General features: G+C 51.0%; 1 protein-coding gene across 1 annotated transcript in view; it reads left to right on the top strand.

Annotated features, from left to right (window-relative positions):
• The first annotated feature begins 1,020 nt into the window (after positions 1-1,020).
• The window catches only part of ABCC10 (ATP-binding cassette, sub-family C (CFTR/MRP), member 10), a 26,897-nt gene continuing 13,455 nt past the window's right edge, over positions 1,021-14,462 (top strand). Inside the window, exons 1-8 of the mRNA XM_011960374.1 lie at positions 1,021-1,233; positions 1,443-1,614; positions 5,516-6,734; positions 7,979-8,206; positions 9,410-9,566; positions 9,799-9,908; positions 11,246-11,325; positions 11,936-12,107. Coding sequence (XP_011815764.1) covers positions 1,454-1,614; positions 5,516-6,734; positions 7,979-8,206; positions 9,410-9,566; positions 9,799-9,908; positions 11,246-11,325; positions 11,936-12,107 — 2,127 coding nt within the window. The 5' untranslated portion in view covers positions 1,021-1,233; positions 1,443-1,453. The remainder of the gene's footprint in view (positions 1,234-1,442; positions 1,615-5,515; positions 6,735-7,978; positions 8,207-9,409; positions 9,567-9,798; positions 9,909-11,245; positions 11,326-11,935; positions 12,108-14,462) is intronic.

Here is a 14,462-nt window from a genome sequence, read left to right as displayed (position 1 = left end):
ATGCAGAAGTAACTTGCCTAACATCCCTCTGCTAAAAGCATTCAAACCCAGGTCCACATAATTATCAAGGTTATGTTCTTCCCACTGCTTCCTTAAAAGATTTACTGGAGGACTTCCCTAAGCAAAGCACTTGCCCTAAGCAGACTAAATTAATTATTCAACTCTCTCAACAGTACTTTAGTATTGGTATTGTCCCTGTTGTACAAATAAAGAAGTTGAGGCTGGGCGGGGCGCAGCGGCTCACGCCTGTAATCCCAGCACTTTGGGAGGCCGAGGCGGACGGATCACGAGGTCACAGACCGAGCCCATCCTGGCCAACATGGTGAAACCCCATCTCTACTAAAAATACAAAAAACAAAAACAAACAAAAAACAGCTGGGCATGGTTGCGCGCGCCTGTCGAGAGGCTGAGGCAGGAGAATCGCTTGAACCCGGGAAGCGGAGGTTGCAGTGAACCGAGATTGTGCCACGGCACTCCAACCTGGCGACACAGCGAGACAGTGTCTCAGAAAAAAAAAAAAAGTTGAGGCTCAAAGAGGTTAGGTAACTTGTCCAAGGTCATACAGCCCTAGAATGAGAGAAAACAGTTATGTCTCAAAGCCGCATTATTTGTCCGTGGGACAAGTATGTTTGAATTTCCATCCATCCATCTATCTGGGACTGGGGTCTCTCTATGCTGCTCAGACTGTTCTCCAACTCCTGGGCTCAGCCCATCCTCCTGGGATCTACCGGCGAGCAGGCACTACCTGCGCGCAGGGACTACCGGCGCGCGCTACCGTAGTGCGCAGCTCCCCACCTCTTTAAAAAATGGAGATTGCAATGCTTGCGCCAACTAGTAAGCTTTCACAGTTGGGAGCGAATAGTCCACGTGAGAGGTTATAAATGACGTTGCACCAAGGGAGGGAAGGATCTTTAAAGCAAGTCAGGCCACAAAAGCGTGCCAAAACCCAACAGTGCGACTGCGCCTGCGTGCAAAGGCTAGCCGAAGCAGACAGCAGTGCGCATGCGTGCAGCTACTCGCATATGGGAGTGGCTAATAGCGCCAGCTAAGTCTTCCAGCCTCTAGGGGGGGCGCCAGCCGTGGCCTGCGCAGCACCCCGGCCGGGCAGTAGTTTTTTTTTTTTGCATACACCAGTATTCAGGATATCGGAATCCGGTGCACAGCAGCTTCTTCAGGTTTGAGGTTCCGGATGCCTGGGGGCGGAGAAACGGGAGGGGAAAAACAGATGGAAAGGCGGGTGACCAACGTCCAGAAATCCAACGGGGAAACCTCCTACCTTTCTACCCTTGGTACCGCGAAAATGGGCGGGGTCTGGCTTCGGGGCGGAAGCGACGGGCTGTCCTGGTTCCGGGGCGGGGCTGGAGGCGGGGAGACCGGGCTGGAAAGCGCAAGCAAAGCTGGTTGTTACCCTGCACCGCCTTCACGCTCAACTTTGCCTTCAGGTGAGGTGTCCATGGAGCGACTTCTGGCCCAGCTGTGCGGCAGCAGCGCAGCGTGGCCGCTCCCGCTGTGGGAGGGGGACACCACAGGCCACTGCTTCACCCAGCTGGTGCTCAGCGCCCTGCCCCACGCACTCCTCGCCGTGCTCAGTGCCTGCTACTTGGGCACCCCAAGGTGGGTAGAGACAAGCGCAAGGCATCTGTCTGTGTGTGCCTGCAGATCTCACCCGCAACCTACGTCTTGCGGCAGTGTCACCAGAATAGGTCTCTGGAGTAGGGCAGAAGTAGAATAAAATCTAAGCATTACTACTTAGCAGCAATGTGGCTGTTCTTGGGCAAGTACCTGCCTTCTCTGAGTCTCATTCTTGGGAGGTTTAAATGAGATAATTAATTTAAGCATATAGTGCAGTGCCTGGCATGTTTTTAAAGGTCTAATGAGTGTCAGAAATCATCAGAACTGTCCATTTTCAGTTACCCAGACTCAGCTGTCAAGAATTGAAGGCAGAATTGGGGGAACAACGTTTTTAGCCAAAAGCGCTGACGTATTTAAGTTGTAGGCTCAGTTTCTCACCATTTCAACCCATGAAACGTTAGTGTTTCCAGATTAAGAAAAGTATACGTAGGCTCAGCTGAAGGGGAAGCAGTAGATAGACAAGAAGAGCAAAATCAAACATTAAACCTTTCCCCAATTAAGGGCTATAAGGTGTGGATGCTAAACTCACCTTGATTTTGTATTTAGTTCTTGTATGGCTAGAGATGACTAAAGTTAGTCTCATTCTAGCTGCTGAGAAGACAAGAGGGCGGTCTGGTCTCTGGCTTTGGCAGTTCCTAGTCTGATGGGGGAAAGTGTCCCTATCCAAGAGGTCTTTCTTGCTTTCTCATTAGATTGAGTTCCCAAAAGACTGTGCCAATTTTTAATAGCTGCTCCTCTGAGAAGGCTGTGGATGTCTTTGCTAGGTGATTAAACCCTTCTAGACTTTTGTCTCTGTGTAAGAAACAAATCAGAATTCCTCCTAGACCAAGCAGATCCACAGCTTCTCCTATCCAAGGGATTCATCCGCTCCCTGCGAAAGCAAGGAAGACCATCACGTGATCAATAGAAATTGTGCCTCATTTCACTTATCAGCCTTGTGTGTGTTGCTGAGAAGGGTTAGAGAGATCGAGAACCTAAGATAGGAAAGGGCCTCAGAAGGCTTTTAATTTGAGACTCACTGCTCACTGTGCTGGTGAGGAAAGTGAGACTCAGAGAGGAAAAGAGACTTGAAGGGGTGATGAGGCTGGTTGATGGCCAACTTGCGGCCAGTTTTCTTGGGTCCCCACGTCTTAGGAAATATAACTATTTTTTTTTCTTTTCCTTCTTTTTTTTTTTTTTTTTTTTTTTGACAGGGTCTCCCTCTGTTGCCCAGGCTGAAGTACAGTGGTGCAATCACAGTTCACTGCAGCCTCAACCTCTTGGGCTCCGGCAGCTTCCCACCTCAGTCTTCTGAGTTGCTGGAGCTGGGGCCACAAGTGCATGCCACCACGCCTGGCTAATGTTTTAAAAATATTTTTAATAGGCCAGATGCAGTGGCTCAAGCCTGTAGTGCCAGCACTGTGGGAGGCCAGGAGTTTGAGACCAGCCTGCCAACCTGGCAAAATGCCATCTCTACTAAAAATACAAAAAAAATTGGCCGGGCACAGTGGCTCATGCCTGTAATCCCAGAACTTTGAGAGGCTGAGACGGGCGGATCACTGGAAGTCAGGTTGAAACCAGCCTGGCCAACATGGTGAAACCCCGTCTTGAATTGCTTGAACCCACGAGGTAGAGGTTGCAGTAAGCCAAGATCGCACCACTGCACTCCAGCCTGGACGACAAAGTGAGACCCTGTCTCAAAAAAATATATATATATTATTTTTGGTAGAAACAAAGCCTTGCTTTGTCATCCAAGCTGGTCTTGAACTCTTGGGCTCAAATAATCCTTCTTCCTCAGCCTCCTAAAGTTCTGGGTTTATAGATGTGAGCCACCATGCCCAGCCAGAAACAAAATTTTTTTTTTTTTTGAGACAGGGTCTTACTCTGTCACCCAGGCTGGAGAGCAGTGGCGCTCTGCAACCTCCACCTCCACTGCAACCTCCACCTCTTGGATTCAAGCGATTCTCCTGCCTCAGACTCTGGAGTAGCTGAGACTACAGGCGTGTGCCACCATGCCTGACAAATTTTCATATTTTTACTAGAGATGGAGTTTCACTGTGTTACCCTGGCTGGTCTTGAACTCCTGACCTCAACCGATCCACCTGCCTTGACCTCCCAAAGTGCTGGGATTACAGGCATGAGCCACCATGTCCAGCCCAGAAATAGAGTTCCTAAAGGCTGATTTTTATTCCCATCTGAATCCCTACAAATCAGTGTCATCAGGTGGACTTTTAAGAAAACGCCCAGCTACTAGGGAGGCTGAGGCAGGGGAATCGCTTGAACCTGGGAGGCGGAGGTTGCAGCGAGCTGAGATTGCGCCACTGCACTCCAGCCTGGTGACAGAGCAAGACTCTGCATTTTAGTTTACAAGCAAACTTTTTTAGTAACCTAGCCCTGCCAACAAAGGCTGTAACAGACCCAGTCCTCTTTTTATATGAACTTTCAAGACATGCTGACACTCACTGCTGCAGGTATGTTTTTCTGTATTTAATTCTCTTTTTTTTTGGATGGAGTCTCTCTCTGTCGCCCAGGCTGGAGTGCAGCGGCACGATCTCAGCTCACTGCAACCTCCATCTCCCAGGTTCAAGCGATTCTCGTGCCTCAGTGTCCAAAAGTAGCTGGAATTACAGGTGTGTGCCACCATACCCAGCTAATTTTTATATTTTTAGTAGAGACGGGGTTTTACCATGTTGGCCAGGCTGGTCTCAAACTCTTGACCTCAAGTGATCTGCCCGCCTCAGCCTCCCAAAGTGCTGGGATTACAGGCATGAGCCACCGTGAGCAGCCCCTGTATTTGATTCTTAATGCAACAGATCACCTTTTGTTTATTAAAAACATTTCTTTGTATGCCAAGAAGATGTAAACACAAACAAAGAGATTTTTTTTCTTCAGCTAAAGGAGTCACAAAAGCAATCCACACCACCTTCTACAATCAGAGGAAAGAGAGTAGAATATTCCAAGGCTTTATAAAGTTTAGGCTACCATATTAGAATATAAAAGCTGTATGTAAGTCCAATTTTTATTCATCTAATAGTGCTTCAGGTGAATTTAAGGGTACTCTTAGGTGGATCCTTTTGTAAAAATGAATATGTGCCCTTTAGCAGTTATCTGCATGAAAACTTTGAATTTTTTTTTTTTTTTCCTGAGATGGCGTCTCCTTCTGTCGCCCAGGCTGGAGTGCAGTGGCGTGATCTCAGCTCACTGCAACCTCCGTCTCCCGGATTCAAGCGATTCTCCTGCCTCAGCCTCCTAAGTAGCTGGGATTGCAGGTACCTGCCACTATGCCTGGCTAATTTTTGCGTTTTTGGTAGAGATGGGGTTTCACCATGTTGGCCAGGCTGGTCTTGAATTCCTGACCTCAGGCAATCGTCCCGTCTCAGCCTCCCGAAGTGCTAGGATTATAGGCGTGAGCCACAGCACCTGGCCTGGATTTTTTTTTAATTTTAGATTCATGAGGGATATGTGCTTGTTTGTTATTATATGTGGATATATTGTGTGATGCTGAAATTTGGGCTTCTAATGATCCCATCACCCAAGTAGCAAACATAGTACCCAGGATTATGTTTTTCCTAGTCTTCATGTTAAGTACAACCTTACCTCAAAATTGTTAATGTCTGTGGTTAAAAAAAAAAAAAAAAGAATCAGAAATGGTGTGGGTAGTTTATAAAATGAGTTAGGCTCAGGTGGCTTGTTAGCTCATTTGGTCAGAAAATGAGTTAAGTTCATCTGGGAAAACTTCCTGGGAGAAAAGACCTTGGGTTCCAAGGTAAAGTGGGGTAGGGATAAGATGTGCAAGGCAGGAAGGGAGTTGATTCCTTCGGTAAGTGAATTTTTGGAGGTGAGGGGTATGTCTGGGTCCTGAGTCAGCCACAGTGTGCCTCCTTGTCTTCCCCCTTGTCCCCAGGAGTCCAGATTACATCCTACCCTGCAGTCCTGGATGGCGCCTCCGACTTGCGGCTTCCTTCCTGCTTTCCGTCTTCCCGCTGCTGGACCTCTTTCCAGTTGCTTTGCCACCAGGGGCAGGCCCAGGACCCATAGGGCTAGAGGTGCTGGCAGGGTGTGTGGCAGCTGTGGCCTGGATCAGCCACAGCCTGGCCCTGTGGGTGTTGTCCCATTCCCCTCATGGCCACTCCCGAGGTCCCTTGGCCTTGGCCCTAGTAGCCTTGCTGCCAGCTCCAGCCCTAGTGCTGACCGTGTTGTGGCACTGCCAGCGAGGCACACTTCTGCCCCCACTTCTCCCAGGGCCCGTGGCCCGCCTATGCCTGCTCATCCTGCAGCTGGCTGCACTCTTGGCCTATGCACTGGGATGGGCAGCTCCTGGGGGACCACAAGAACCCTGGGCTCAGGAACCCCTCCTGCCCGAGGATCAAGAACCTGAGGTGGCTGAAGATGGGGAGAGTTGGCTGTCACACTTTTCCTATGCCTGGCTGGCACCCTTGCTGACCCGTGGGGCCTGCGGAGAGCTCCAGAAGCCTCAGGACATTTGCCGCCTCCCCCACAGACTGCATCCAACCTACCTGGCTCGTGTCTTCCAGTCACACTGGCAGGAGGGGGCCCGACTGTGGAGGGCCTTGTATGGGGCCTTTGGACGGTGCTATCTGGCACTTGGACTGCTGAAGCTGGTAGGGACCATGCTGGGATTCTCAGGGCCGCTGCTGCTCTCCCTACTGGTGGGCTTCCTGGAAGAGGGGCAGGAGCCACTAAGCCACGGCCTGCTCTATGCTCTGGGGCTAGCCAGTGGGGCTGTGCTGGGTGCTGTGCTGCAGAATCAGTATGGGTATGAGGTATGTAAGGTAAAACTTCAGGCACGGGGGGCCGTGCTGAACATCCTGTACCGCAAGGCTTTACAGCTGGGGCCCAGCCGCCCTCCTACTGGGGAGGCCCTGAACCTACTAGGCACTGACTCTGAACGGCTGCTTAACTTTGCTGGGAGCTTTCATGAAGCGTGGGGCCTGCCCCTACAGCTGGCCATCACCCTCTACCTGCTGTACCAGCAGGTAGGCGTGGCCTTTGTGGGTGGTCTGATCTTGGCACTGCTGCTGGTACCTGTCAACAAAGCGATTGCCACCCGCATCATGGCCAGCAACCAGGAAATGCTACGGCACAAGGATGCGCGGGTTAAGGTGAGGGGGTACTTGGGGTCCCTCAGCTATCTGGAGACCCCACCCAGCCCAGGGCCACAGGTCTTCCTATGCACACTACCTGAGGGAGTGAGAGTAACCTCAAAGTTAAGAGCTGAGATTGGAGAAAGATAGACCTGGGTTCAAATCCTGGCTCTACACTTACTAGTTCAGTCACTTAACCTATTTGGGCTTCCCCCCTCCTCGTCTGCAAAATGAGAATAATAGTAGCTCACCTTGTAGAGCTGTTGTAAGGATCTCATGAGATAATGCTTAGCATAGTGCCAGTCACAAAGTAAGCTCTGAATACATGTGGCCACCCTAGGAGGTACGAAGTCATCTCCCTGGCACCAAACAGGTCTTTAGGGCCAGAGCTGGGACCCAAGTCTCCAACCTCCTTATCTAGGGCACAGACCACCCAATGGCTGCATGTAGAGAGACCTAGGAGATCCACAGCTGCCTCTTTGGATAGGCTGAGGGGAAGGGAATAGGTCACTTTCCTGCCTGGGCCAACTCTAGGTGTTTAGGGTTTGGCTGAATCAGCTCTGGGTTCTGCAGTGATTGTGGGTACAAAGGGGATGGCAGTCCTGGGGGTTCATACAGCATAGTTGTCGACCCTTAGTGGAACAGTTCAGAGTGCTCCTGGAGGGAAGGGAGGTTGATAGATGGTTATGGCATGAGGCCTTTTCCCCTACCTGTGACAGCTACAGACAAGGAGTTTTGGCCCTTGCCCATCTTCCCTGGGCCCATTAGCCTGTTTGACCCTGGGCTGTGGTGTGGCCTCTTATGCCTGTGTACTCCTACAGGATAGCTTCTGTGCCACTCAAGCTGGGGGCCAGAACTGGGGGGCCAGCCCCCGAAGCCTACATCTTTTGGTTTTGGGAGATAGCCTTTTGTCCCTCATCTAATGGGAGGAGTGCTTTTACTCCACTGTGGTGACTTGGCTGCACCTTCTACCACTTCTTCTAGGAAGGTGGGGAATTCCCACTCCAACCTGTGCTCAGCTGGAGCCAGTGGAGAAGTAAAAGAGAGACTGGGAGGGGAAGCAACCCAGGGCTGAAAAGGATTTGAAGGGCAGGATTTCCAGAAAGGACTGAGGTGAGGAAGAAAACCAAGACTAGGGCAGTGCAGAGTATCTGGGAGCTTAGAGTACTGAACATTCTGCCAGGAGCCTGGGGAAGGCTTGGCAGAGAAGACACATGACCAGTGCCTCCACTTCATGCCTCTCCCTTGTCTCCTTTCCCTAGCTTGTGACAGAGCTGCTGAGTGGCATTCGGGTCATCAAGCTCTGCGGGTGGGAGCAGGCACTGGGGGCCCGAGTAGAGGCCTGCCGGGCTCGAGAGCTGGGGCGACTCCGGGTCATCAAATACCTGGATGCGGCCTGTGTATACCTGTGGGCTGCCCTACCGGTTGTCATCTCCATCGTCATCTTCATCACCTATGTCCTCATGGGGCACCAGCTCACTGCCACCAAGGTGAGGACCAGGAAGGAAGGGGACCAGCATCAAGGAGACTTCGGTGAAGTGGAGACGTAGGCTCGGGCCCCCGGTGCTGGCTGAGAAGGAGGGAGGGATTCCCTGACTGCCTCTCAACCAAGGGAAAACTGAAGGAACCTTTTTGTGGGGGCCTTGGATATATAACCTTCCCCTCTGTGAAGGATTTCTTTCCTTCCTCTCTTCTACCTTTCACTCCAACTTCTAGTCAGTTCCAGGCTTGGGGTTAGGTCTCTATACTCATTCTAATGGCCTTAGGAAAAAAATCTCTGATCCAGTCCTGCGTCTAGCCAAGGCCAGGTGATGTTGCTACTTGGAAATTCTAAAAAAGTCTCAAAATGAGCTAGGCCTGCCTAGTTAAAAAGATGCAACCTTGGCCAGGCATGGTGGCTCACACTTGTAATTCCAGCAATTTGGGAGGCCAAGGCGGTTGGATCACCTGAGGTCAGGAGTTCGAGACCAGCCTGATCAACATGGTGAAAGCTTGTCTCTACTAAAAATATAAAAATCAACCAGGTGTGGTGATGCATGCCTGTGATGCCAGCTACTCAGGAGGGTGGGGCAGGAGAATCACTTGAACCCTGGAGGTGGAGGTTGCAGCGAGCCAAGATTATGCCACTACATTCCAGCTTAGGTGACAGAGCAAGACGTGTCAAGGAAAAAAAAAATGCAATCTGTATCCCTTGAGGAACATTGAAATTTCTAGGATTCTTTAGGTGACCACTCTGCCACATCTGATCCCAGGATTGGCCAGCCAGCCCTTCAGTTCTGTCGTTGCCCAGTTCTTTCCTCCACAGACCTGTCCACAGGGCTTCCCTTAGAAACAGGCCCTTAGGGCCAGGCGCGGTGGCTCAAGCCTGTAATCCCAGCACTTTGGGAGGCTGAGACAGGTGGATCACGATGTCAGGAGATCGAGACTATCCTGGCTAACACGGTGAAACCCCGTCTGTACTAAAAAATACAAAAGTCTAGCCGGGCGAGGTGGCGGGTGCCTGTAGTCCCAGCTACTTGGGAGGCTGAGGCAGGAGAATGGTGTAAACCCGGGAGGCAGAGCTTGCAGTGAGCTGAGATCCGGCCACTGCACTCCAGCCCGGGTGACAGAGCGAGACTCCGTCTCAAAAAAAAAAAAAAGAAACAGGCCCTTAGATAACTCCTGGGGCTTCACTCTCCTCCCACCTCACTCAGGTGTTCACAGCCCTGGCACTGGTGCAAATGCTCATTCTTCCTCTCAACAACTTCCCTTGGGTGATCAATGGCCTCCTGGAGGCCAAAGTGTCCTTGGACCGGATCCAGCTTTTCCTCGACCTCCCAAACCACAACCCCCAGGCCTACTACAGCCCAGGTAATGGGAAGCTAGTGGGCAGAACCTGGCACAGGGTGAGAAGGGGAGTGGAGCCACTTGGATGCTGCGCATAGATGTCACCAAGAGGGGTTAGAGAGAGCAGAATCCAAAACTCAGGCTCAGTGAGCTCTGGACAGGTAGATATGGGGCTGGCAAGACAATTACATGATTTACCCTCCCCAAGCAGATTGTGGTAGTTTAGGAGCCTAAATCAAGTGGCTTCTGTGTTCAGATCCCCCCGCAGAACCATCTACAGTATTGGAGCTGCATGGAGCCTTGTTCTCCTGGGACCCAGTTGGAACCAGCCAGGAGACCTTCATCGGTCATCTCGAAGTGAAAAAGGTTTGTTGTACAGATTGGGCATCTGGGGGAGAGGCCCAGCAAGTGCTTCCAAGAAATATTTTGCAAATGGGGATCCTCTGTTTAGGCTGGTGAAAAGCAGTCACACCCTGTGGCTCATGCTACAGCATACAAAGAACTTAAAATGGGGCATTCCTGGCAATAAGCCAACTCCTGTTCACCTCCTGTCGAGTTTTCACTCTCTCCTGACCTTTGTCCAACCCTGTGCCCCACAGCTCAACCCGGCATTCTCTGGTGGTGGCTGAATTGCCTCCACCACATTTGGCTCACGTTTCTGGTTTGGGCTGTGTGTTTTGTTTTTCCTTTTAGTTCAGGCAAGACAAGGCTGGATTTGTACAAAGGAATTTTGCTAACGTGTTAGTTGGGGCTTTTTTGGATATAAGTTACAGAAATGCACTGCAGCTAGCTTAAGCAAACAAGAATGTATAATAAGGATATAGAGATACGTTGCAGAATCCAAAGGCAGGAACGCAGCTGGATCTTAGAAACAGCCCAGAACCAGGCCTCAACTCGCAGAGCTCTCTGCTTCTGTGTGCCTCTCTCCCTGTATTTGCCTGGTCCTCTTCTCTCTGTGGACACACCCTCCATTGAGCAGAAGGTTTGACTACAGAGAATGCTCAAGTTTACAGCCAACAGGGAGAAGCTGTCTCAGTCCTGGTCCCAAAGTCCCAGGGAAAGGCCGCAGAAGTGGTCACTTGTAAATGGGTCAATCCTGGCTGGCAGATTTGGGGCATCACAGGCAGATAGAGCTTCTGAGAGCCCAGTCCCTTCTAGAGAAGGAACTAGGACTTTTTTTTTTTTTTTGAGCAGGGAGATAGCTCCATATGTTATGACAAAAAAAAAGGAAACAAAATTTTAAACTATAAGCCCACAGAAATAGGGATCTATGCAAAGCACTGCTTTTTCCCCCAAGATAGAGGAAGTCTAGCCGCAGGTCGACTTAGCCAACCTACCATCCAGGCCCTAAAGCCTGGAGTTCTACCCTTCCCTCTCCCATTCTGGGATGCCTGTCTTAGAGCTTACATTGGAAGTTCTTGGGTAGTTTCCTCCCATTCTCTCTGGCATGCTGTTCCCCTTCAGAGGCCCTTCACATAGACAGTGAAACTGATAGCCACTCTGAGTGGAGAAAAAAGCACCCTACTTCTCTAGAGCCAACAGGTCAGCCTGTGAAGTGGAGAATTATTTCCCTACACACGAAAGAAAGAAGAAAAGAGAAGCCTCAGTGGGAAGATTGGCAGCCCAGAGGGTCGGGAGGGAGACCACTGCCTCCTCTGTCCCATCCCCTACCAATAGCAGGCACTTGTGTGGCTTCCTTGCAGGGTATGTTGGTGGGCATCGTGGGGAAGGTGGGCTGTGGGAAGAGCTCCCTGCTGGCTGCCATCGCTGGAGAGCTCCACAGGTAACGAACCTCTTATGCACCCCTGTCCTCACTTTGTCCTTTAGCAAACACTGAGCCCCTGCTATGTGTTGGACCCCTTTTGGGGGTCAGGGGTACTAAGAAGAGTAACGCATGGTCCCTTTATTGGGAGAGTTTTCAATCTGGAAAGAAGGAGGTGGCCAAGAAAACGAATCATTGTAATCATTACACCAGAGTGTTTTAAATGCTGTAATAGTGAGCAAAGGAATGGAAACATCCAGTGTCAGCTATTCTTTCAGAAATGTGACTGTGCAGGGGAGGGATCCAGAGAGGAGCATAGGTTTGAGGGAGGACCTTGCTTTCAGATGAGAACAAGTACAATGTGGTGGCCATACTCTCTACTGAGCTCCTGAGCACATGTAAATACAACAGCTGCTTGGCTGTAGCCAAAGAGCAATTTCTTCCCTTCTCCACCCAGAATGGGCTTCGTTAGGACCCTGTGACCTCAGGAGCTGCCAGCTCAGTCATGTGATATGAAGAGGGACCCTGTGTGGAAGACAGCAGCCTGGGGAGGTTTCTAGGAGGCAAGGGCTGGGCATGGAGGGACCCAGCGGAGAGCTGGTCCCCATATTGCTGGCCTGGCTCTCTGCAGGCTGCGTGGGCGTGTGGCGGTGTGGGGGCTGTCCAAGGGCTTTGGCCTGGCCACCCAGGAACCCTGGATCCAGTTTGCCACCATCCGAGACAACATCCTCTTTGGGAAGACATTTGATGCACAGTTGTACAAGGAGGTGCTAGAAGCCTGCGCCCTCAATGATGATCTCAGTGTGAGTGCCTGGCCTTGAAACCTCTTAGCTGCCTGCTTTTCCAATGTCGCTGACACCTCAAACCAGAGCTCTGCTTTTCCGGAAAGGGGTTGCTTCTACTCGGGCATCACTCATTTAGGAATGGCCGTCGGACTGTGGTCCTCCCAGAGTGTCCAGCTGCCCCTTCCCATAGGGCCCAGTAGAGTAGTGACTATGTGTTCTCCACAGCAGTGGGAAGAGCTCTAAGGCCTCTGGAGGTAGGGAGGGTTCCACCTGTCAGGCTTAGCTCTGCACAGCCGGGCTCCTTGTCCCCTTCTCCATACCCACTTCCCACCGGGAAGGCTTGGAAGAGTCAAGGTCTCATTTGGTTGCAGGTTACCCTAGGGAAACCTGCCAAGCCTATTAGATTTCCCCTTGCCCCCAATCCAGAGTACTGCATGTATAGGAGAAGAGATTCCAGATTTCTCCCCTGACTTCCCACCCAATCCCGCTGTCCCCTTCAAGAATGTCACCACCACTACCCTACCCAGGTTAATGTAGAATGTCCCTGAAAAGGAGCACCTTTAACCTTGACTATGGGGCATCCTGTATCCAGCTGTCATTCTTTTTAATTCCTATTTATTTATTTATTTATTTTTTGAGATAAGGTCTTCTTTCTGTCCCCCAGGCTGGAATGCAGAGGCGCCATCTTGGCTCACTGCAGCCTCTGCCTCCTGGGTTCAAACGATCCTCCCACCTCAGCCCCTCAAGTGGCTGGGACTACAGGAGTGACCCACCACACCCAGCTAATTTTTGTTTTGCTTTGCTTTGTTTTGCTTTGTTTTGTTTTGTTTTGTTTTGTTGAGATGGAGTCTCACTCTGTCGCCAGGCTGGAGCGCAGTGGCACAATCTCGGCTCACTGCAACCTCCGCCTCCTGGATTCAAGCAATTCTCCTGCCTCAGCCTCTCGAGTAGCTAGGACTACAGCCGCATGCCACCACACCCAGCTAATTTTTGTATTTCTAGTAGAGATGGGGTTTCACCATGTTGGCCAGGATGGTCTCAATCTCCTGACCTTGTGATCTGCCCACCTCGGCCTCCCAAAGTGCTGGGATTACAGGCGTGAGCCACCATGCCTGGCCTACTACTCTGTCTTTTTAACAGGCAAGGTAGTAAGATATCTTGGGCAGATTTGATGTAAACGCTTTTATAAGTTTTTACTTTTGTGTGTGTGTGAGACAGAGTCTTGCTCTGTTGCACACAGTGGAGTGCAGTGGAATGATCTCGGCTCACTGCAACCTCTGCCTCTTGGGTTCAAGCGATTCTTCTGCCTCAGCCTCCTGAGTAGCCGGGACTACAGGTGTCAGCCACCATGCCCGCCTAATTTTTGTATTTTTAGTAGAGACGGGGTCTCACCATGTTGCCCAGGCTGGTCTCAAACTCTTGGGCTCAAGTGATCTGCCAGCCTTGGCCTCCCAAAGTGCTGGGATTACGGGCCTGAGCCACCATGCCCGGCCCAGCTTTCATAGGTTTTTAGAGAAGGAATGTACTACCTCCAAGCCTTCTTGTGGCCTCAGGAATGGTCTACTAAGCAAAGGAATTCCCTTCCTCATGCAGAGGACGCACCTGTGATCCACTACATGGTGAGTCCCTGAGCTAAAAGCTTTGTTGTTCATCTCTTTCCTTAGTGCCTACAACAGTACCTAGGACCTAGCAGACTTGGGAAAGCTTGATGTAGCAATGAATGATCGGCCAGGCGTGGTGGCTCATGCCCGTAATCCTAGCATTTTGGGAGGCCAAGGTGGGTGGGTCGCTTGAGGTCAGGAGTTCAGTACCACCCAGGGCAGCCGGGCTTACAGTGGTGGCTCACGCCTCTAATCCCAGCACTTTGGGAGGCCGACGTGGGCAGATCACGAGGTCAGGAGTTCGAGACCAGCCTAGCCAACATAGTGAAACCCCATCTCTACTAAAAATACAAAAAATAGCTGGGCGTGGTGGTGGGCACCTGTAAACCCAGCTACTTGGGAAGCTGAGGCAGGAGAATCAGCTTGAACCCAGTAGGCAGAGATTACAGCGGGTGTGGCAGCTCACACCTGTAGTCCTAGCTACTCTGGAGGCTGAGGCAGGAGAATCGCTTGAACCCAAGAGGTAGAGGTTGCAGTGAGCTGAGATCATGCCACTGCACTTCAGCCTGGGCAAGACTCTGTCTCACAAAAAAAAAAAGTAAAAACCTATAAAAGCTTTTACATAAAATCTGCCCAAGATATCTTACTACCTTGCCTGTTAAAAAGACAGGGTAAGACAGGCAGATCACGAGGTCAGGAGATCGAGACCATCCTGGCTAACCTGGTGAAACCCCGTCTCTACTAAAAAATACAAAAAAACTAGCCGGGCGAG

The sequence above is a fragment of the Colobus angolensis genome, unplaced genomic scaffold, assembly GCF_000951035.1.
Source record: "Colobus angolensis palliatus isolate OR3802 unplaced genomic scaffold, Cang.pa_1.0 Scaffold51, whole genome shotgun sequence".
Taxonomy (NCBI): Eukaryota; Metazoa; Chordata; class Mammalia; order Primates; family Cercopithecidae; genus Colobus; species Colobus angolensis.
This window is presented reverse-complemented; position numbering and strand designations above follow the sequence as displayed.